Raw genomic sequence first — 25015 nt, forward strand, 5'->3', positions numbered from 1 at the left:
TGGGTCACACCTGGCTCTGCACAGGGGTTACTCCTGGCTCTGCACTCGGCGGTGCTCAGGGGACCATATGGGATGCTGGGAATTGAACCCGGGTCGGCCACGTGCAAGGCAAACGCCCTACCTGCTGTGCTATCGCTCCAGCCCCTTCTTCTTCTTTTTATAGAAGTTTATTTTTAAGTATACAACAGGTGCCAAAGCACTTCTTTCTAGGTACTTCTGGCAACAGAGATTATGCAGGGAGTCCAGATGTTTAACCAGTAATAGAATTAAAGATCAGCATTATCTCCAGCACAAGGAACAGCTTACTTTTTGCCAGATTTCTTAATTCCACCAGTGGCCTGGGGGCCCTTCCCTGCTTCCTTGGCTTTTAATTCCTCAAGTTTCTTCTGCTCCTCCTTCTGTTTCTGCTTGAATGCCTTATCTTCCTCATCCATTTCCTTGGCCTGCTTCTTGTGCTGCATCAGGGGCTTCTTCTTGCCACCTTTGCGACATGGGACATGACGCCTGCCACCCCTCACCAGGGCTCTGCCACAGGATGGCTTAGTTTTGAAAATACAACTGATTAGTTACACATTTGGTGGGGCTGTATTAAAAGACTGAAAAAATAATTTTTAAGTGTCTCTGATCATCCAGCTATGACTACACAAGCCAATGATGAAGGCCTAGGAGAAAGATGTCATGTCATAAAGCGGGTGATTATTGTCATGCCTGTATGTGAGAGAAGAAGCTACATGATCCAGACTGCCTAGTATAAATGGCCAACAGAGATGGCAGAGATTCACACTGTTGTGGAAGCAGCTTGTACAAGCACATAACTAATGATCAAATTAGTACCTGTGTTTTTAAATAGCCCTGTGTTCACTAGAGAATTCAGTTACAGCCACCCACTTTAAAAAATACTATTTTGAAACAAGCAGTTAGCACTTAGATAACCATGCATTTTGTAGTACCGTGGATAATTTTTATATTTTGAACTTTGGCGTGGGTGGAGGTTGAATCACATCTGGAAGTGTTCAGGGGCTATTTCTGACTCCTACCAAGGAGTCATCCTGATGATGATCAGGGGACCACATGAGGTGCTGGGAATCAAATTAGGGTTGGACATTTGCAAAACAAAATCCTTGACCTCTATTTTTCTAGCCCCCAAACTCATTTTTAATTTGATTGCCAGATCATTTTTTTAAATTCCTGTATTCTAAAGTGTTAAATATATTTCTCTAAATTTGGTGATGTCTGAAAACTTATGGCACATACCCTCAATTCTAGCATCAAATCTGATTAAAAGATTCTCTAACATTTGTTCTGGGTCTCTCCACATTGTTGCTAGGCTGCTGATTATGGCATTTTATATGAATACTTCCAGCAGAGTATGCAGGTTTTTGACAGTAGTGATATCCAAACCATTTATTCCATCCTAAGATTGTTGACTGAAATTTTCTAAGGAATAAAATTAGAATCATTACTGATTAGCAGACACTGAATCCCACATTCTTCTCGAGTTCTGTAAAGCCCTTCTCTGATTCAGAGGAAATAGAGTCAAGAAAGGAGTTCTTTCATTTGCCATTTATTCAGTAAATATTTGAAAGCGTTTGCAATGTGTGAGTGAGGCCGAGAATAGCACAGCTGGACAACAGTGGTGCAAGAACAGACTCAGTCACTGCTGAGAGGGCAAAGAATAACAGCATGAGCACTGGGTTGTGAGTTCTGAAACTTGAATTCCAGCCTCAGTCCTTCCACAAATGATTGGCATAATCTTGGCAGATGTATAGATCTCAAGGCCTTGCTTGCCTTATTTATAAAATTAGTGCTTACACTTGCTTGAGTGTTATGTTTTAATCCTACAACTTGATTTGTCCTAACTTTGACATCTGAAAATTATTTGAAAGGCATGTCATCTTTTTATAATTTGATTAGTTCATTTATTGTTTGACGTGGCAATACTTAAGATCCCTCTAATACCAACACACACACATGTTCATGTGCGCATTCACACACACACACGTGCACAGTTTGAAAATGTGTAGTGCTTATCTTAAGGGCAAAGTTTGGCTTTACTCTGTAAATGTGTTCGGAAAACAATATAACACAGATACTGAAGGCAGCTTGTTTTTTAACTTGTAGCTAAACATGACATTCAAATGTTAATTGGATGAATAAATCTTGTTCATTTTACAGACATGGAAATGTCAATGGAATAAAACTATTTATCATGAGATAATGGTCTCCTGCCGCCAGATAAATGCCAAGATGAAGATACTTATTGAAAATGTATCAAAATATTCTATTGCTATTTATTGAAAATAAAGGTTGAGGAAAAGTTCAACTTTTTAGGTCAAACATGAGAAATGTCCTGTCTGTGATGTTAGTATATTATTATATCAAACACAGTGTGCATGGTAAAGAAACACAGGAAAATTCTAAGAAGTAACACGTTAGAAATAAGTCTCTTAGCTTTTCAGCATGAAGACTGTTGGAACGCTGCTTTGGGGCTAGAAGGAGACCCCCTACACGTATTAGACTGTTATTGTCTGCTTGACACAGTCCTAGGGATGTTCACAGATATAAGTCTCGAGAGATCAAGATTTGAAAAGAAATATTATCCTCATTTTACAGGTAAATTTACAAGAAAAATAAATTACAGTTACAGAGAGTCACAACAGCCGAATTCAAACTAAGACTACACAGTCAAGTGAGCTCTTTTGCACACTGTGGCTCTACTTATATTCTGAATACTACACCTTTGAGTTGGGGAGCTAGCAAGTATGTTATTTCTCCAAGATTTCTTTGGGTTCTTTGGGGTTGTTTTTTGTTTGTTTGTTTTCTTTTGTTTTGGAGGCCATACCTGAAGATGCTCAAGGCTTACTCCTTGCTCTGCATTCAGGAATTACTTCTGGCAGTGCTTGGGGGCCCTTATGGGCCGCTAGGGATTGAACCCAAGTCAGCTGCATGCAACACAAGCACCTTGCCTTCTGTATTATCTCTCCACCTTCATTCTCCAAAATTTCTTGTAGTTAGTGATCCAAGACTTCTTTGGACCTCAAGTAACACTGGATTCTAGAATAGAGATCCCTTTTTTAGGGGATTTGAAAATCTTTACTTAATTTTCATTCTTTGTTTTATTTTATGCCATTAGTTATAAAATTCTCTACTCACCTTGGGCATTAGTGATCATCCTAAACAACTTGGGGCTTTTCTCTCTTGAACATATGTGTCTCTATATCCCTCATACTTCTAAATTTCTTTCAATAAAAATAGCTTGCTTCACTAAAAATAAACATGTTATTAGAGTGATTATGAATAGGGGTGAATAATTAAAGCTGTTTAAATTGTTTATCGAAGCTTTTACTAATCTCTTAAGTCCAGTGTCTCAGCTTCTTCTACTCTTAACCATTCCTTTTCTGGCCAAAACCTTTGTGTAGTAATATCCCTTCCTTTAGACTATCAGAGAACTGCAGTTTTCTTCTGGCACTTAATTTATTGGGATATTATTGATTTAGTTATTGATATACTATTGATCTACTTGTAAGCTTCTCTAGCATATTGTCTGCACCTTATTGGGGGAGTAGGAGGAGGAAGGCATGTTTTTCTTTTCTCTTTACCCTCTTGTACCCAGCAGAGTGAATGTTAGAAATTACCCAATTTATGGGAGAGTGACAGAAACAAGCAGTTGGTCTCTGATTTAAAGGACTAGAGGAGAGTTATGGCTGCTGAGACATGCGTAGTGCACCCTTGTGAATATGGAGTCTGTCTCCCTGGTCCTTTGTGTATGCTTGAATCTATCAGTTCTCTCTAATACACATTTGGGTTTGATGTATTCTGTAAAATTCCTAGAGGCAATGAATAAGCAGATAATTTAACTCCTTGGTGGTTAACAAGGAAAGAGGCTTGAATGTTTATTGCCCTGAGGAAGAAAATAGTACTACATATATAACCCTTTTGATATACAAATGGTAAGTGTACTAGGAAAGATTTTTTAATAATCATAATATTTTAGAGTGATAGTACAGTAATCAGGGCACATACTGAGCATGCACCCAGCCCAGATTTCATTCCGAGCACCACATGGGGCCCCGATTACCACTCAGTGCAGCCCTGGATGCTCTGGCTATCCCTGACAGGGGACAGGTGCTCCCCAGCACTGCACAAGCAACACTGGATCCTCAAGCACTTACACTGACACACTGATCCATAACTTTAGAAAGGCCATTGCTGTCCTGGGCCTGAACACCATCGGTGAGACTCCCTTTCCTCGATACAGTAACCTTCTAGTTGTAGGTAGATCCAAGGACCACGGTGTCTCCTGGAATTCTGACAGTCTTTCCCATGTGTTTTTCACAGATGGAAGACCGTTGACTCTGAAGGACATTTGGGAAGGAGTTCATGAGTGCTATAAGACACGGCTGCAGCAGGGACCATGGGAGACAATTACTCAACAGGTTGGAAACCATCTTCATTGTATTATGTGCAGCTTTTTCCCTCTACATCTCTTCAAATTCTTTCTCCTCTCCTCTCATTTCTCAACATCTTTATAAATTTCAGCTCAAAGACAGTTTCTTTCCCAGATCCAGACTTGGATTAGCCTCCTGGAAGCTCTCATAGTGCCCTAGAATTTTTTTTTTCCTTAGTTTTTCAATGTTTTTTCCTTTCAATGTTGGCTCTTTGTACTTAAAAAATAAGTTGGCCTTTTCACCACACTGTATGTACTATGCAGGCAGTTTGTTCTATCTTTACTGTATACATAGCACTTACCTAAAAATCAAGTAATTCAATATGGAAAATATTCACCTATACATTAAGAAATAGATGATTCAGCTTGTATCACCTGTAATATTTCAGAGTTTTAGTTTTAGGTGCATTTGCAAAAAAATTAACATTCATATAGTACTAGGTTTATAACTGTGACACCAAAAAGTAGAAAATAGACCTGCAAAAGTTGATTTGAAAAAGTAGAGAAAATAGAACTGTCAATCATATAAGTCATTATTATTGCCTTGCTAAAATCAGCTGTTAATTATTTTAGAAATTTAAAAATACTCATCACCTTGCAACCAATCATGGTCTCCTTAAAAATAATTTTTACTTATATAAAAAATCTTATTTTTCCCAGTTCTGTTAAAGTCAGTCAAAGCTTCCTTTAACAATTACTTTCTCAGCCATTAGAATTTGTATGCCCTCTTGCATGTTTGATCATATTGTTAATAAAGACAGTTTACCTTCAAATCAGCATAAGAATTCTTTTGTACTCTTAAGCAGTTCTCTGACAGTGACTGTAAATGACCACTTTTCAAGAGTTGAGGACAAAATTAGATTTAGATAGATCTATTTTCCCACACTACCACTTAAATTAGTCCTTTCCTCCCCCTTCCCACTATCACCCTTCCTGTATCAAGCCTTACAGTCTCTCTTGGAACAATTAATAAATATCCCACATCCCCACCTCTGAGCTTCTGCACCTTACTCACATCTTAGCCATCCTGTGCTTTCTTTACCCATGCACGAAGCGCTAACACTGTTCAAAGGCCTGGGACACACGATGCAAAAGCTCCTCTGAGCTTCAGTGGCTGCCATTCCCTGCTTCCAACTGGATTTTTCAAGCTTCTCTTCTCCACTCTACAGACTCAGGCCCATACAAACAGGACTGTTTGCTTCCCAAGGACTACTTGTCCTTGGAATTCTTTCCAGATTAATGATTTTCCTTTTGTTCTGCTTGACTATTTAACTACTTGTTCTTCCATGTGTTCTTTTCTCTGAAATCACAAAAGTGACCCTGTGTGAAATCCTGCTTCTGTAGAGCCAACATGGCTGGTGGCTATCATGGGTGGGGGCAAGGGGCAATGTGCTTAAATGGGCAAATAGACCCTAGAATGGGGCCTGGAGCATTTTATTTATGACAAGTTTTAAGGGGAGTACTAATAAAGTGTTCAGCTTCCAGGTTTTATCAGTGACCACAAACTGCCCCCAAGTATATATTGTTGTGTGGCTACAGGATGCAAGAAAATATTTGGCTGTAAGGGTCAAAGAAAAGAGAATGAGAGATAGTGCAGTAGGTAGATCTCTTGCCTCCCATACGGCTGATCTGGGCTAAAACCCTGGGACCCCAAAGGTCTCCCAAGCCCACGTGGATTAAGACCACACTGCCTTGTGTGCCCCCCACATCCAAAAAATGGTTCAAGTGCTATAAATAGGGGAAGTGAGCATCTCAAAATGCTCCATCCATATTTGATGTTAGTGATTCTTTGTCTTTATGTCTCCTCATACATGCTTTGCATTATGCTCCTGAGCTCAATTCTTGTCAGTGATCTCTATGACAGTTGCACAATTCCTGGGAAGTCTTGTGTCTTTTGGGTTTGAAGTCCACAGTCCATGTTTCTCTCTTCTGACTGATGAAACAAAGTAAGATTTTGAACTCAATTTTGTTTTCTTAGCATCCCAACATAATGTCACCCATAGATTTCATCTCCCATCATACTCCTAGGAGTATGACAGAAGGCCTCAGTTGCTAAACAAGCTCAATAAACCAATATTTCCATTGATTGTTTTTAATAGAATTTACTAGTCTCAATTTATAAGTGTTTAAGTGTTGCAGCTCTGATCTAATATTAATAAACCACTTTCCCCCTACCTATCATAATAGGAAAGATCAAATCCAATTATAATAAGCATAACTATTTCGAACATCAAATGTGGGTGCTACATGATTGGAGAAATAGTTGATTAAACCAAATTATCAAAAAGCTGTAGCATTTAAATGTTCCTTTAGAATTTGTCCTACAGGTATTGACCTGTACGCAGGTATCCCTCTTTGATAATAAACCTCAATCTTTTAAGGTTTATTAAAATTGCTCATCTCAGTGGATGTTCAGGCATTAAAGATCCAATAAGTGAATCTCATTTGTTGCCATTGTATCAGTTAGCATCTGAAATTCATCAGGAATATTTCCTTTAGAGGGCTTGCCTTCTCATCCCCAGTTGATTTATGAGTTGGTATTTATGCATTCTTCTTTACTTGAGATATTTGGGAAGAAGAATCTTTCTTTTAATAAGTCTTCATGTAGAGAAAAGCTAGGGTGCACTTAACTGAGTAAAAGGATGTGTATGACACAGCACTAGGCAAAAATAAGCTTATAAATGAGGCTGGGGTGATAGTACAGTGGGTCGGGCTCTTGCCTTTTGCATGGTTGACTTGGGTTAGATCCCCAGCATCTCATTTGATCCCTCTGGTTCCCCTAGGAGTGATCCTTGAAGCAGAGCCAGGAGTAAGCCCTGAGCACCACTGGGTGTGACCAAACACATGAGAAAGGGAAGAATGAACTGTTAGAATATTGTTGGCACCAAGTAGTAGATAGGTTTTGCAGAATTTTACTACAGAACCATTAGCTTTCAAATGGAATATGATAATAATATCCTGTCCTCCAGAGTGGCTTAAAAACAAAAGGAGCCTTTGCATAATATAAAATGCATTTTCACTTCATTTTCAAGCTTGATTGTGCTCATAGTTTGTTGCTCTTCATCTTTGGTAATCACACTTTTGTACTCTCAGCATTTGTCTTGATGATAAGGACCTGTTCGTGTTAGACATGAACCCTCTCTTTTAAAGACAAGCTTCTCATGAATCTCATACATTTGATTATGGTGATTACTTACCTGCTTTTGTCCAACATTACAAATGACCTAATATTTCAATCCTGCAGCCTAATAAAGAATTTTCGAAAGAAACTTAACAGATGCCGAGGTTGGATCTGCTTAGATTGGTTAAAATGAATGTTGCAGTAATGATCCCTGGAAAGTGTCAGCTCTGTTTTAGGTAAAGAGCTCCTGTGATCTTGGTGTATGTGAAAGTTACAGGCTAGAAAAGTGTGTTTTCAGTTGTGCTAAACTATATATATTTATATATTTGAATAGTAGTGGGCAAATATGCAATTTTATTTTATCTCTATGTAAAGAATGCTTTATATTAAAGATAGCCCATTAAAAATTAGAGATTTAAAAACAAGACACACTTGGAAAATCTTTGCAAATCTTATTTTATTGGTATTATATTCAAGCTGGAGTTTGAGAGAATCAAATCTGAGACAACATCCTTTCCATTGATATTTAAGTATGTATCCTTAAAAGTAAGGAATTTACACAAATTCTTATGGCAGCCGTATTCATAATAAGGCAGTGGAAATAACTTGAAAGTCCTTCAGAGTAGAAATGGTTAAACCAGCTGCTGTATATCCTTGTACAGACTCCTCAAGTGATAAAGGGCGATAAACGATTTAAATGTTCAACTATCAGGTTAGTGTCTCTTAATTTTTCCTGATGTTTGTCCTCTTCTGACTTGCTTCCTTCTAGTGATTCTTCATCATACCATGGGCCCCCAGTTGTGCAATTTTCACTTGTATCCCATGGAATATCCTGGGGTGCATAGGGAGCCACATGACCGTTGTATGAGAAAAATTTACCTAAAAGAATATCCAGAGAATTATTCTGAATATAACAAGTCGTTTCCAAAAGGTCACATAGTATATGATTACATTTATCTATTTTTTTAGTGATAAACTATAAAAAGAAGGGATTTGGGATTGCCAAGGGGCAGTTGATGGGGGGTGAGGGAATGCGGCTAAAAAAAGTGACAAAGTCTATGGCAGTGGATGGGTTCTTTATCTAACTAACCATGTTCATATCTTGTTTGTGAGATTGTTTGCAAGCTAAGAGCTTTGGGGTAATTGGATGAGAGGTATGAAGAATCTCTGTATCATTTATTTATTTATTTATTATGTTTGGGAAACACATTCTATTATTCTTGGGAATTGCTGCCAACTCTGTGTCTGGGAAGGGAACATTTGGTTTGGAGGATAAAAATCTGGTCTCTTGCATGCAAATATCCTTGGTCTTTTGAGCTTTATTTCTGTGCCTCTGTATTATTTCTTACAAGTACATGCGAATATACAGTAATTTCAAAATAAAAGGTTTCATTCTCATAACAGATAAGGATTCTTTAAAAAGTCTGCAACTCTATCACAAATAAAATTTTAATAATATCTTAATGTCTTTACTGATACCTAAGGGGGATTGTTTCTTTTTCTTTGAATAAGAATTAGAAATAAGTCTACACACTAATATAGTAATTTAAAAAATCTCAATATCTTTTAAATATAAAATTTTCATCCCTCTTTTTTATTACATTTTGTGTTAAAGAAACAAAGTATTTTTTGTTTATTTATTAGGTTGGTTTTTATCCTGTAGTGTTTACTGGCTGTATTTTTTCTTTGTTGTATCTCTGTGATATTTTTAGTATGTTCCTTTATGTGTTTTTTATGAATTGATATATCTTGAGATGTACTTGGATTTGGATTTAGTTTTGGAAGTAAAAATCTTTATAGGTGGTTCTGGATACTTCCATCAGGAGACACATAATGTCATTATCATTTTGTTTGTTGTGTTGTTAAGAGCCATAATGATTATTGCCTAGATCTGCTCATTCATTAGAGATGGAAAATTCTGGTATTATTTATTTGCTGGACTACTGCTATTTACCAGTTTTCCTTACTATCTGCATTACCTGAGGGTTTCCCAGTGTAGAAAAGATAGGATAAATGTTTTATCTTCTGAAAGTAAATGGAACTTTTAAAAATTGTATCTCTATAAATTTACGAGTATAAATTTTTTGTGCATTTCAGCTCATTCAGGGATTCTCTTCATTGCTGCTCAATTTGCATTACCTTTGGCCAGTGAGGACTAAGTTGTTTTTTCAAATATTTTGATATACCCAACTAGCTTTGTTGGCGTTTTTTGATTTGGGATATGAAACATTGTTGCCTGGTTCTGTCCTTTCCTTCTTGACTTCAGAGCCAGCCCTTTTCCAAGGACATGTTTCCTTTCTGTTAGAAATGGCATGAGCCTTGGACTCGGTGACGGATTCAGAGTGGGTTTGACTCTGAGCACCACCATGAGCTTGGAAAAGTTAAGAAAATGCTTCGTCTTTTATTTTTCCACAGAGATAATAGCAGCAACTGTGTAAAGTTGGAGGGCTGAAAGAGGGATGAATACAACTCACCTTGTGTCCTATGTCCTGTAAAGACATCCTTTCTAGTATCTGAGCCACTGTCACTGTCATCCCGTTGCTCATCGATTTGCTCGAGCAGGCACCAGTAACGTCTCCATTGTGAGACTTCTTGTTACTGTTTTTGGCATATCGAATACCCAACGGGTAGCTTGCCAGGCTCTGCCGCGCAGGCAAGATACTCTTGGTAGCTTGTCGAGCTCTCTGAGAGGGGTGGAGGAATCCAACCTGGTCTGCCCTACCCTCTGTTCTATCGCTCCAACCCAGTATCTGAACCATGTACTTTAAATAAATTTGGAAACCACAGCTTGTAAGCCACTTTGTTTCCTTTTTCCACAAGCTTGAGGAAGGTTGTCTGAATACACAAGAATGGCATGAGGCAGACCAGTGTACACAAACTAATTATTTTTCCTGTGAAGGAACAGGGCTAAATCTTTGTGGAGAGTGGAATGGGAGGAGCCCACACTATACATATTTTGCATCTTCCAAGTACCACTGATTTTATTTTTGAAGACTTTAGCATATATAGAACATGTTTAAATATGATAATATTTCAGTGAGTTTTTATTATAGCTCCATGATAAATTTAGCAAGGTGAAAATACAATCAAAACACAACAAAAACCCCAAAACTCCAGAGGTACCTTTGGCGAATAGATTGCTTTTGACTTTCAGTGATGCAGGAAGTCACTGGTTAAGGATTCTTAAATAATGAAGCTTGATATGTTGCCTGGTGATTTATAATGATGGCTGATAAACTGATGATTTAATTGTGCTTCCTCTAGTAATAATCTTAAGTGCTCCGGTGAAGTTCCAGTGATTGGCTTTCTTCTGAACTCAGTCTCCCTGGAGTCTTTAGGCATCTCTTTTACACAACATCCGATAACTGACTTTTAACTGTTCCTATTTTAAATAATACAAATCAATTAAGACACACAGCTGTTTAACAAAACTTCTCAGTGTTGGTGTCAGTCTCGGTGGGTATTTCCTGATGGCTCATAATGACATCAATTTAGTGCACCTGGTAGGATCTGTGTGAACTGGAAGTGGCTTAATTCTTAAATGACAAGAAAATTAAGAAGCCTTTATGGCTTGCTGCTGCTGCTTCAGACTCTGCCAGCTCCATCGCCGACTCCTTCATGGTGGAAATCTATTAAATAGGACTGCAGAAATCATGTGATTGTTTTCTCTCTATTTGCGGCTCATTTGTTGCTTCTTGTTTTCCAGGTATTTGTTCTGGGTGTTTATAAATTAGGTTAGTGGGGTTTGCTTAGGTTTATAGTGCCATGATAAATTGATTTACCTCTCTGTCTTTTTTTGGCTAAACATTCCAACATTTTAGCAGTACTCAGTGATTTTACCATTATTGTCCTGTCTCAGGAGGGTAAAATAGCCTTTCTTGCTGTTCTCACTATCTTTGGTATCTTAGGGCAATTATGACAGTGTTATTTTTTATTGTCTGTACTAATAATTATTTTTTAGATTGTCAGTCTTCACCTGCATGGCAGCTTTCAATATTTATTGAATCCTGATGCTGTGAGGACCCTACATGGTCAGAGGACTTCACATTCTGTAGCAACTTTTTTTTTTAATCCACCCAAAAACATCCACTGTCACTCACAATCCATTGTGCTTTTCTTGTTTTTTGCCATAAATATTATTTGCTCTTCAGAGTTGCCTTCATTGGAAGTATATAAAATGCCTCTCTTCTTATTTTTGTTATTTTTTCAGGTTTTTTTCTCTATAGTCTTAATACTAAATGTTGTTTATGCATTGATATAACATTACTTCCTCATGCAACTTTTATTTTTTGAAGTTTTCTACTAACCACTAATTAAGTGACTAAATTAATCTCAGTGAAAGTGAAGCATGATTTATTATTTAAGACTTTTGCCTTATTAATTTCTAGATATTTTATTTTATTTCATTTTAATGAAAGTTTAGAATACATGATTAAACAAGGAATATAGCCAGAATACACTAGTATATTTGAATTTTACTTCTTTAAGTTGCAGTTTCTTTCATGAGGTTGGTTAATAGCCTTTAGTGTGAGTCCATGGGACTGAGCAGAATATTCTTTAGTTTTTTTGCCATCAAAATTATACTTTTGGCTCATCACATGCCTTGAATTTCTAAAAAGGCTTTCTTTAAAGACTGTCCCAGCGTTTTATTGATCCTTGAATTTCTGTTCCTAGTAAAGGAGCAGAATATCAATGTAAAAATAAAAATCCATTAAAATATTTAATAATTAATTTTAATATTACTCATCTTAGCACATTTCATTTTGATAATTACCTACCATCAATTTTTAATTTTTAATAAACATCTTAGTTCCAAAACTTCAAGTGTGAGGAATATTTATGTTCTCATTTCCAGCTTTTGAGCAGGAGATTATTGGTGGGAAGATGATAGGTCAGCTGTCAGAAGCAGGTGGGGAGCAGGGAGATAGTGAGAGGAGGCCCTGCAGACACGCAGGTCCAAAGACGTTTTGAATAAGAGCATAAGTTTCCTGAGAGATATGCTATTAATTCTGTGTGTTTTTAATTGTTTTTGTTTGTTTGAGGGGCCACATTCAGTGGTGTTTAGAATCAACTCCTGTTGCTCAGGCATTACTCCTGGTGGGACTGGGGGGTACCGTATGCAGTCTCAGGGGAGGGAACCCTTAAATTGACATCTGCTGCATGCAGGACAAACATGTAACCTCAGTTCTATCTCTCTGGCTCCTGTTTTGGTTTTGGTTTTGTTTTTGAAATTATTTGTGGAACAGTGGTTGCAACACTTGTATATTCTACAATGCAGGTTTTACAAGTTTTTTTCATTCTTCCTCTTCCCTTTTTCTCCTCTTTCACCTTTCCTTTCCCTTCCATTTCAGCTTTTAAGTTCCTCATACTTATTTGTTGATTCTATTTTATACTTTAAAATTTGTCCAATAAATAAATAAGAGCAAAGCCTATAAAGTATTTGTGCAAGTCATTTTAATTATTTTCTAATGTGCTGCTGTTATGTTCCTTAGTATATTTATTTCTACTTCTCTTTGTCCAGTCTGAATTTTAAACGTATTTCAAATTTTGTACATGCATGCACTCTCATAATAATTAACTTATATTAAACTATAATTAAACTATAAACTTAGTGAATATGAACTAAGTGATAGAAAGGAAAAAGCAATTATAACAGAAAACCTAGCTAAGGGAAGTGTCTGAACTTTTAAAACAATAAATGTAGCACTGTCATCCCATTGTTGATTGATTTGCTCTAGCAGGCACCAGTAACATCTCCATTGTGAGACGTTACTGTTTTTGGCATGTTGAATACGCCACGGGTAGCTTGCCAGGCTTTACTGTGCGGGCGGGATACTCTCGGTAGCTTGCCTGGCTCTCCGAGAAGGGCGGGGGAATCAAACCTGGGTTGGCCACGTGCAAGGCAAATGCCCTACCCACTGTGCAATAACTCCAGTCCCACAAACAATAAATACAAAAAGAAATGAGAAAGTCAATAAAATCTATTGTTTTCATTTCATTAAGGAAGGAGACATATTTGTCAGAACATTTTTTTCTTTATTAAAGAAACACTGCATTATATTGTATAAATTTTAGGTGTGCTTCATTAAAAATCAATATGTGCATGTACTCAATTATGTGTGCAACTAAAAGTCCAATTATATCTTTTGTTTTGATTTATACACTTACCTTTCCTTGTGCTATCAACTTACTGGTCTTGTAGCCGAGAAGTCTTTTATTTTTCTTTTATTCTTTTTTCATTTATCTGTTTGCTTGTTTTCTTTTTATGCCAATAAGAAAATCACGCCGTTTATTTTTCTCCGTTTGTCTTATTTTACTAAACTCAATACTATCCTCTAGCCTCTAACTCCATCAATGTGAAAAGGACTGACTTTATCATTTTTTATCGCTGAATATTATTCCATTCTGTATACTGTATCTTCATCTTCTCATCTTACATTACCTCCAGTTCTTAGCTATTGGAAATAATGCTGCAACAAACATGGAAGTGTAAGTATCTTTTTTCCACTAGTAGTTTTGTGTATTGCAAGTAATTATTTAGAAAGGGGATAGCTATCGTGAAACTTCTATTTTCAGTTTTTAAGGAATCTCCACAGGCTGGAACAATAGCACAGTGGGTAGGGCGTTTGCCTTGCACACAGCTGAACCGGGTTCGATTCCTCCGCCCCTTTCGGAGAGCCTGGCAAGCTACCAAGAGTATCTTGCCTCACGGCAGAGCCTGACAAGCTACCCATGGCATATTCAATATGCCAAAAACAGTAACACAAGTTTCACAATGGAGACGTTACTGGTGTCCACTCGAGCAAATCGGTGAGCAACGGGATAACAGTGATACAGTGAAGGAATCTTCACATTCCTTCCCATAATGTCTGTATCTGTTTTCACTTCCTTGTAAGGCATACACTTGTACTCTTTCCTCCACAGCCTCTCCAACACTGCCTATTTCTTGTCTTTTGGAAGATACCCATTCTCAGAGGTCTGAGGTGAAATCTCATGTTTTGATGTGTTTTCTGAATATAACAGATGAGCCTCTTTCCATGTGCTCATTGGCCTTCTACATGTATTTCTTGGAGATGTGTCTGTTTAAAGACCTCAATCCATCTGTCCACAATGGTGCTGGAGAGGTAGTATAGGGTAAGGTACTTGCCTTAAAAGCAGCTGGCCCCGGTTAGATCCCTGGCATCCATACGGTCCCCTGAGTCCTGCCAGGAGTGATTTCTGAGTACAAAGCCAGCAGTGTTGCTGGGGGTAAACCAAAAGAAACAAACAACAAAAAAATCATTTGTCTGGTTCAACATGGAAAGTATCATGTTGAGTGAAATGAGTCAGAAAGAAAGAGACAGACATAGAAAGATTGCACTCATATATGGAATATAATATAATTGAGAAGTGCAAGTTTGCAGTGATGCAATTTCTGGCAGATATTTCTCTGGACTTAGTTACTGAAATACTAAAATACAGAAACCCAAAACCTGAGGCCACAAGGTGCGGTCACTCGACCTCATACCTCTTCATTCTCAGCAATGGAAAACAAATTGTCAAATGCTTCCTTTTCAGCAGGTCTGACTTTAGGGGGGAGACTCTCCAAACTATAATAGTGAGTTTTGTTGAAATATTGAATGCAATCAAAGTGAAAGTAAAGTGAAATTTACCAGTTACACAGGCAAGGGGGGGCTAGGGGTGTGGGGGGGCTAGGGGTGTGGGGGGCTAGGGGTGTGGGGGGACGGGGTGGAGCTATACCGTGATTCTTGGTGGTGGAATATGTGCACTGGTGAAGGGATGGGTGTTCGAGCATTGTATAACTGAGACTTAAACCTGAAAACTTTGTAACTTTCCACATGGTGACTCAATAAAAAAAAATTTTTTTTAAAATCATTTTTCCATTCTGCCATTTGTTTTGAAACTATAGTCCATTCACATTAAAGGTGATTATTGATATGAAAGCTTACTACTACCATTATTGATATGAAGGCTTGTCTTATTTTTCTGGTTCAGTTTCCTTGTTCAATTTTTTAATGGATTTTTAAGATAACATGATAAAGCTCTTTTAATATTTATTCTAAGAGAGATCCAATTTTGATCAGCCTTTCAGCTTTCATTTGTCTAGGAAGACCTTTATTCTTCCATATCTGAGAGCCTAGCAGTATTTAGTATTCTTGGTTGACAGTTTTTTTATGTTTAGATATTTGTCATTCCATTGTCTAAAGGCTTCAAAATTTCTGATAAGAAATCTGATATAAGCCCGTTGGGAGTTCCTTCTTAGTTACCTAATTCTACTCCCACCCTCCCCCATTTTTGCATACATTCTTTGTCTTGAGCTCTCAATAATTTCACTGTTACATGTCTTGGTCTAGGCATCTTTTCAGTTACAGAGCAAGGTGTTCTGTTACTTTTATGGACATGTATATTTAGTTCTTCTCCTAGGCCTGGGAAATTTTTTATTATTTCTTTGAACAATGATGTGGTTCCATTATTCTCTCATACCATCCAGGGTGTTCAATACCTTTCTTTTGCCTTTCTTAGTAGTGTCAGATAGTTCTCATAGTATCTATGATGTTATTTTATTTCTCTCCTTTCCTCCATTTGAATAATCTTTACATTACTATCTTCATGCTCACTGAATTGTTCTTCCATATGGTCTATTCCTTTTCCATAGCTTTGTCTAGCACCCTCATGTGTTTTTCTATTATATTATACATTTCCCGAATTTCTTGTTAATTTCTCATAGCTTAAGTTGCACCTTCTTTTTGATAATTTTTTCTCTAAGATCATCAATAAACTCACTCGGTTTTTAGTTTCTGGGTTCTTTTTAATTATTTTTCTAAGTCTTCATGAATAACTTTCCACTGCCTTTCTGAGTTTTCTTCTATCCCTTTAACTTTCTTTATTACAGAAATTTGTAATTATATCTGACAAGTAGATACATTCATAATTGTTCTGTACTTGTCAAGTTTTACTCACTTGAGTCCTCAAGGTGATATGTGTTATAATTCCTTTCTGCCAATTCTGCTATTTTAAACCAACTTCCTTCCTTCCTTCCTTCCTTCCTTCCTTCCTTCCTTCCTTCCTTCCTTCCTTCCTTCCTTCCTTCCTTCCTTCCTTCCTTCTTTCCTTCCTTCCTTCCTTCTTTCCTTCCTTCCTTCCTTCTTTCCTTCCTCCCTCCCTCCCAACCTCCCCCCTTCCTTCCTCCCTCCCTCTCTCCCTTCCTTCCTTCCTTCCTTCCTTCCTTCCTTCCTTCCTTCCTTCCTTCCTTCCTTCCTTCCTTCCTTCCTTCTTTCCTCCCTCCCTCTCTCCCTTCCTTCCTTCCTCCCTCCCTCTCTCCCTTCCTTCCTTCCTTCCTCCCTCTCTCCCTTCCTTCCTTCCTCCCTCCCTCTCTCCCTTCCTTCTTTCCTTCCTCCCTCTCTCCCTTCCTTCCTTCCTTCCTTCCTTCCTTCCTTCCTTCCTTCCTTCCTTCCTTCCTTCCTTCCTTCCTTCCTTCTTCCCTCCCTCCCTCCCTCTCTTCCTTCCTCCCTCCCTCCCTTCAGCCAGACTGCACACATACAAGCCACATTCTCTGCCCCCTGAGCTATACCCCAGAATCTAATTTGGAATATATGAATTTTCATATATCTTGGACTACCCTGAAAGAAAACTGTTTTCAACTGGACATAACATTTTTTAAGCTGTTTTGTTTTGTTTTGTTTTGTTTTGCTTTTTGCCCTGGGATGGAGAGATGACTAAACAGACTGAGCACATGCTTTGCATGCAGGAAGTCTGGCTTTGATCCCCACCGCTGTATGGTTCCCCAAGCACAAAACTCAAAATAGCTCTATGTACTATGTCCGCAGAAAAAAAAAAGAGCTGCTATTTTTTAATAACTAAAATAGTAATATATGTTAATAATTTGGGATAAGGGTATATCCAGTAGTGCTCAGGGGTTAAACCAGACGTGACATAGCAGTGCTAATGGGGCCATATGTTATATGATGCTGGTTATTCAAACAAGGGTCTGCTGTACACAAGGCAAGTACCTGAACCCTATACATCTCTCTAGACATGTGTTATTAGTTTTATTTATTTATTTGTTTGTTTATTTATTAATTTGTTTTTGGGGCTACACCCAGCAATGCTCAGGGGTTATTCCTATCACTGCACTTAGAAATCACACCTGGTGATCTCAGGAGACCATTTGGGATGCCAAGGATAGAACCCAGGTCTGGGGCCGGAGTGATAGCACAGTGGGTAGGGCATTTGCCTTGCATGCGGCCGACCCGGGTTCAAATCCCAGCATCCCATATGGTCCCCTGAGCACCGCCAGGGGTGATTCCTGAGCGGAGTGACCCCTGTGCATTTCTGGGTGTGACCCAAAAGGAAAAAAAAAATAGAACCCAGGTCAGCCGCATGCAAGGCAAGCACCTTACCTGCTATAGTATTTCTCCAGGTCCACATGCTAATAAATTTTAATGAAACACAGGCAATCATATAGAAAAGCATATTCAATTTCAAACAGTAAAAGTTACCACTATTAAACTTCAGTATAGTTTTCTACAAATATTGTATAAATAACTGAATGTATGTCTTGCATAATATTGATCAAACTGTACCCAAATAATTAATATGTTAAGTTCTCTATACATACCATAAAATATAAACATAAATTAGTTTTTTCTATGCACATATTTAAAATTTTTCTATCATGAATACCTTTTTATGCTGTCACTGTCATCCCATTGCTCATTAATTTGCTCGAGCGGGCACCAGTAATGTCTCCATTGTGAGACTTGTTGTTACTGGTTTTGGCATATAGAATATGCCACAGGTAGCTTGCCAGGCTCTGCTGTGAAGGTGAGATACTCTCAGTAGCTTGCTGGGCTCTCCGAGAGGAGCGGAAGAATCAAACCCGGGTTGGCCTTGTGCAAGGCAAACGCCCTACCCGCTGTGCTGTCACTCCAGCCCACCTTTTTATGTTAATATTTATAAATATATCTATTTATATTTATCCTTTATGTATTCCTTTTAAGGTCTACATAAAAATTTATTGTAGAACCACCATGCCATAATTGTTTGAACTATTTTATATTTGAACATTGAATTTTTCCAGTTGTTCGTATTATTAAAAAGTTCCTTACTGTGGGAGTGGAGCAATAGCACAGTGGGTAGGGCATTTGCCTTGCACGTGGCCGATCTGGGTTCAATTCCCAGCATCTTATATGGTCCCCTGAGCACTGCCAGGAGTAATTCCTGAGTGCGTGAGCCAGAAGTAATCCCTGTGCATCACCAAGTGTGACTCAAAAAGAAAAACAAAATCCTTACTGAGCATCATTATACATGTAACATATACAGCTGTCAGAGATTTTGAGGCATTAATTCTTAGAAGTGGAATTGTTGAGTCAATCAGTATTTTATTCTAACTAAAAGATTAAAGAATAACTTTTATTATTATAGATTAGAATTGTTTTAAATTGAGTTAAGAAAAAACTTTGCAATATCACAAATTATAAGTTTAAGGAAATTGCTTCATTTTACAGAGCTAGTAAATCTTGGTACAGGAATTAAAATTCAATATTCTTTTCACTTTTCAATAATGATTCCTTGCTATTCTAAACTACCCTACCTGATCTCAACTTTGAAACTTTGCCCAGATCTTTATAGAGGACATCTAAAAGATACCAGATCTTTACAGAGAGCATCTAAAAGATACTTATTAGTACTGTGATACTGTGATAAGATACTATTCCTGCTCATGGATACATGAAAGAAAAAAAGCTGCAGAGGCTTAGATGACCAAAAGATTTAGCAAAAATACTTTGTGGCTGCTATAAATAGCACTTTAGCAATAAAGAAGGTAAAGGCAATAGAACAAACATTATTACAAGAATAGAAATGTTCATGGAAAATACAGCAGTAATACATTTGTTCTCATTTTAATCAAGGTATTGTGATTTACAATACTTTTAATGATAATAGCTCTAAGAAAAGATATCTTATTTTTAATGTACCATCCCAAACCCCTTTAATCTCCAGTTCTATTGATCATTTTCAAGTTGGGGAGATTTTGTTTGGTTGGTTTTGGTTTGGGGTCACACCCAGTGGTACTCAGTGATTACTTCAACTTCTGTATTCAGGAATTCCTCCTTCCAGCACTTGGGGTACCATATGAGATGCTGGGGGTCAAACCAGTGTGAGCTACATGCAAGGCAAGTGTCCTACCAGCCGTACTATGGCTCCATACCCTATTTCTCAATTTTAATCTTTGTTAGCTAATTCTTTGTCTATATTAGAAAAGGTATACTAATTCCTCTACCAAGCAGTATATGAGAATACCAGTTTATTTAAAATATTGGTTATACTGGTCATAACTATTCTTAAAGTATAACAATCACATATCAACCAGGCTTCTGATTGGAACATATGTTAAATAATCAAACAGCAAAAGCTATTGATGAGAGAAAAAATGAAGGTTTTCTATGCAGTTAATTGGCATATACCTTTTTGACACTGGGGAAGTTGACAGAATTAAAGGGTCAGATTTTCATTCTTGCCAAGACCAAGCATTGTTTATGCTGGACAAAGGCAGCTTTCAGGAATACCTGCCAGTGGCTTAAGGCAGTTTGAAAGCATCATTAATTTTGTGCAAATGATTGAGCAGAATACATGAAAACCCTTCCGCCCTGCTTCTTAAACCCTGGGAGGTAGGATCTTGAATTATAGTGTTTTTGCAAGCTTCAGCTACTGGTCATCTGTCTCAAGCAGAGAACAGTCTACTGTAAAATATTTGATTCCCTAAACCTGTATCTGGGCCTGGCCAGGATGAAGTAACCCTAAACACACACCCTCATTCACCCCAAAGAGTTAAAAAGGTAACATTTCACTATTATTTTCCAAATTTACTCTGTCTGGGTCGTTAAAAACAACTACCCAAAATGACAGATTTGGTTTAGATAAGTCCTGGTTGAATTATTCTGGCCCCAGTATAACCAACACACTGGTTGGTTATTATAGATTAGAATGCAAAGGTCACCACATAAAGATGGGTGCTTGCTTCTGTTTTTCATCACAGGAAACAAATACTCATTTCTAAATGCTATGTGAAATCAGGAATTTTAAAGGTTGGAGCTTGATTCAACTGTAGTATATAACATTCTAAGATTATAATTTAGGGGCTGGAGAGATGCTAAAGGAGGGAAGGTGCTTACTTTGCATGCAATGCACCCTGATTTGATCCCTGACACTGAATATGGTACCCTGAGCATTGCTAGAAGTGATGTCCTCAGCATAGTGCCAGATGTAGACTAAAATCGAAGACAGAAAAATATTAAAACCTTTTTTTCCTGAACATTATTCCAGTGACAATGACTAACATTTTGGAAGCATTTTCCATGTGGTAGGTATTTTTCTAAGTACTTTTCACTTTGTTTAACTTTCTGAATACCCTTGTTAGAGAGTGATTCTATTCTCTACATTTTAGGGAATCAGAAACGTAGGCACAAAGACATCGGATAACATGCAAGAGGTCAAATCTGAACAAAAGTGTTGACTTTGAATTTGATCTCAGGTTTAGGAATCCAGGAAAGCTCAAAGCCTAATTTCTTTATCATTAATTTCTTTCTCTATGCTAATATTATGCTTAATTTGCCATATTTAAGAGGCATTATAGTAGGTTGGAGTCTTTTTTTTTTTAGGTTGGAGTCTATTAAAGGACACAAACCCCTTTGAGAATCTGACAAAAACATTGAAAGTTTTTCTTGAGACACAGAATTTTGCCACTCTAATCAGAAGTTCCTCAACAAGACACCCAAATCTTTTTTTTTAATTTTTAAATTTATTTATTTTTAATTAGAGAATCACCGTGAGGGTACAGTTACAGATTTATACACTTTTGTGCTTATACTTCCCTCATACAAAGTTCGGGAACCCATCCCTTCACCAGTGCCCATTCTCCACCACCCGTAAACCCAGTGTCCCTCCCACCCTCCCCAATCCCATCTCCCCCCCACCCCACCCTGCCACTGTGGCAGGGCATTCCCTTCTGTTCTCTCTCTCTAATTAGCTGTTGTGGATTGCAATAAAGGTGTTGAGTGGCCTCTGTGCTCAGTCTCTAGCCCTCATTCAGCCCGCAACTCCCTTCCCCCACATGGCCTTCGACTACAATGTAGTTGGTGATTGCTTCTCTGAGTTGTAGACACCCAAATCTTTTGAAACCTGAAGTGCCTCTAATGGATTAAAATTTAACGTTCATCTCACCCTTCTTCCCTGCAGTTTGTCTGTACTGCAAACACCAAAAAACAAAAGCTCAGTATTCTATAATACATAGAATACATTCTGTATCCATCTTGGATAGAGATCTGGTGGTTTTTTTTTCTTTTTTGGGTCACACCTGGCGATGCACGAAGGTCACTCCTGGCTCTGCACTCAGGAATTACCCCTGGTGGTGCTCAGGGAACCATATGGGATGCTGGGAATCGAACCCAGGTCGGCCGTGTGCAAGGCAAATGCCCTACCCGCTGTGCTATCACTTCAGCCCCATCTTGGATAGAGATCTGAATTTGATCTAGGTTCATCATATCAGAGGCATCTGTGTAGGGTTTGTACAGTGGAAGCATTTGCAGGAACGCTTTGTTTGAAGTATGACAAGTCTATCTCATGGAATTCTCTGAGTGACTCAGTCACAAATCGCAAGTACTGGTCCAATTAGTCACCAAGTTAGAAGTGTCTCTAGGGAAGCAGAGGCAGTTATTTCACTGGTGTTACTTGCAGCTTAGCATGGCGGTGGTCAGAGTAGAGGGAGGTTTCTAATTGTGATACTAGGGCATGATTCTGTAAAGGCAAATTCTGAGTCTAAGAAGAGGTGGATGGAGTCCAGTTTTCTGGTGTGGCTTTGGGAATTATTACTGAAAAGTCATCTAGAAAATTTCTTTTCTATCTTTCCAATAGATTCTACAACTACACATGGTAGATTCTGGTTTTGCATTTCACTTTTTGATATGCATTTCACTTTGATACAGTAATATATCGCTGGACCAATCATTTTTTTCCAATAGATTGGGAGTTTGACTCTGAAGTTGGAAACATTTATGTTCTCATCCATATTCTTCTACTTATTAGCAGTAAAGATGAGTTATTTGTCCATTCACCTTTATCGTTCACAAAACAAGATATTAGTTCCCATATTAGGGCTATTAAAAAGGTTACAACGTTGAGCTGTTTTGAGAATTATCTGAGTTAATGCATGTGATATGCTTAGAATTATATAATGCTTGCCACATAGTTGATTATAAGAATGTGAGCTATTATCATTAACCCACAACTACCATAAAATGAAGTAGACCCAATTTCTGTTCTATATGAAGTATAACACTACACTGGTCAGTTAAAGAATAGCTTACCTGCCATTTTCCTACCATATATTCACAAACTCAGATTTAAAGTTTACTGAGGAAAGAAGTTCATATAGTCAGGGTCCTATTTACGTAGTTAAATTAGATACAGTGTTTTAGAGTTCTCATCCAAATGAGGACCCAACAGTAATCGATTGTCAAATTTCCTTCCTCGAGGGAAGAAACTTCAAAGTACATGGGAATCAAGTCCCAAGACTGCAAGAGTAGAAATAGTTCATCTGGGCTGTGTGAAAATCCTCTTCAAAGTGGTTTCTCTGTGAGATGTATCACAAGAAGTAGCATTTCACAATCCACAGTTGGACTACGTTTTAGCTTAAACATCCCCAATTAAAATTGCTTCTATCTTAATAAATTACCATTTCAGGTACTCTGTCACTTGGAGTTATTTGACAGCTAATTTGGGTTTCATACTGGACTCAGAAAAGCCGGATGTGAGTGCAATGGTTCTTTGTGTTTGGGGTGCATGAGAGATTGGGACTGGGGTGAAGAAGGCACATATTGGATATGTGTCTAATGGACATAAAGGATTCTCAAAGTTCTCCAACTTGTTCAATCATAGTATCACACTTTTTTCTGTTTGAAGGTTCTATAAACACTTTTTGCCAAATATGTTCTACTGCTTTAAAACAATTAAAAATATTTGAGTTAAAAGATTGTAGTGTAGATATTCCAGTGATTGTTAAAGTGAGGCAATTTGCATTGCTTTGTTTTTTGGCAGGGGGGATCTATAGTATTGAGGCATGTCAAGTCTACCTTTTGAGGGAGTTAAGCAGGAATATATAAGAACATGTTGTTTATAACATATTGCTCATGAAAAAAATAATTTTGCTCTAAATTGAGATCAGTGTGGTGAGGCCTGCCTGTGCACTTACTAGTTTTTGAAGCAACTGAATAAAAATGGTTCTTGAATTTCATGATGCTGAATATCCTTGAATATCCCAAGGTTCATTCTTGCAAACCAAAGCAGCTTCTAACAACCAATTAAATGGTTTAGAGAAAAATTATCAAGTTGTTTAAACTCAGTTCTCCATTCTAGCACTTAGAGGCAGAAAACTCCCTTTGGAAACTAAGAGTTTACTATTCTATACCAGTGCCCGATGTCTACATCAGTGACATCAATGTCTGCCTTGCTCTTTGAAAATTTAGGGAATTCTTTGACTAAGATGGAGAGCTGAACTCAAACCCCCTCATGGTTGTCCTCTGGGCCATACTGTTAGTTGTTGGAAGTCCCCTTCTTCCATGCCACTACACAATCTTTGGCCAGTCTCATCTGATTTTTGGCTTGGACTCTAGTACCATTTTGCTATGTAACCCTGGTATGGGTCCCCCAGTTCCAATGGTACTTGGTGTTTGGTACTTGAGAATAATCTTCCTGATGCACAACTTCAATTTACTCTTGCCTGGGGTAACTTTGCTTTGTTCCTTATATTAATTAAAGAACATTCCCTCTTTCATTTTGGCCCACAACAATATCACCAAGTTTAGCAGGTACTACCTAACCATCCTGAATTCTCTTCCCCCAGGTTGGACAGAAATGAAAGAAGTCTGAAATACCAACTAGTCACCCCAAGATGAGAAGTTTTTCAAATCAGTGTAAAGGAGTGGTGATTCTCCAGTTAATAGTTAGGAAATAGAATAAGGGATGCCTTATTTTATCTTCACCCCACTGTCTTTATTGATCCAGTGACTTGTCCAGCCATACTATAATGAGAATAACCTCAGCTGAACCTGAGTGCTCTCATAACTCTTACCAAGGGCTGGAGTTTAGTAGGAAGTGAAGTTCACTTCCTATAGTTCCCAAAGTCTAGGTATTGCTTTCATTTAGAAACATTCTAAACAAAAGCATATGTTGTGTTTTAACTGGAAAAAAGCTGCTCTAGAATAATTTCTAGTACGATTTGGATAATTGAAGACATGGTTGTAACTTCTATTTTGCTTGACTTTTCTAAATATTGAATATCCTAATTTTTTCAGTGACAAATTAATGGCTAATATGATCATTGACCTTTCTCAAAGGGAACATAAGGCCCCCTAAACATTACTAAATTGAGTTTGTATATTCAGCTCTCA

The 25015-nt window shown here is 37.8% G+C and overlaps 2 protein-coding genes across 2 annotated transcripts in view; one reads left to right on the top strand and one right to left on the bottom strand.

Annotated features, from left to right (window-relative positions):
* ATG10 (autophagy related 10) overlaps nucleotides 1–25015 on the top strand; it is a 275907-nt gene that overhangs the window by 197815 nt on the left and 53077 nt on the right. The window contains exon 5 of the mRNA XM_055123937.1: nucleotides 4339–4436. Coding sequence (XP_054979912.1) covers nucleotides 4339–4436 — 98 coding nt within the window. The remainder of the gene's footprint in view (nucleotides 1–4338; nucleotides 4437–25015) is intronic.
* On the bottom strand, nucleotides 303–3162 carry LOC129400829 (translation machinery-associated protein 7-like). Its single transcript, XM_055123858.1, has 2 exons — nucleotides 3154–3162; nucleotides 303–539 (listed from the first exon to the last, which is right to left on the bottom strand). The coding sequence occupies exons 1-2, from the start codon at nucleotides 3160–3162 to the stop codon at nucleotides 303–305; spliced, it is 246 nt and encodes an 81-aa protein (XP_054979833.1).

This window comes from Sorex araneus, chromosome 1, assembly GCF_027595985.1.
Source record: "Sorex araneus isolate mSorAra2 chromosome 1, mSorAra2.pri, whole genome shotgun sequence".
NCBI classification, from domain to species: domain Eukaryota; kingdom Metazoa; phylum Chordata; class Mammalia; order Eulipotyphla; family Soricidae; genus Sorex; species Sorex araneus.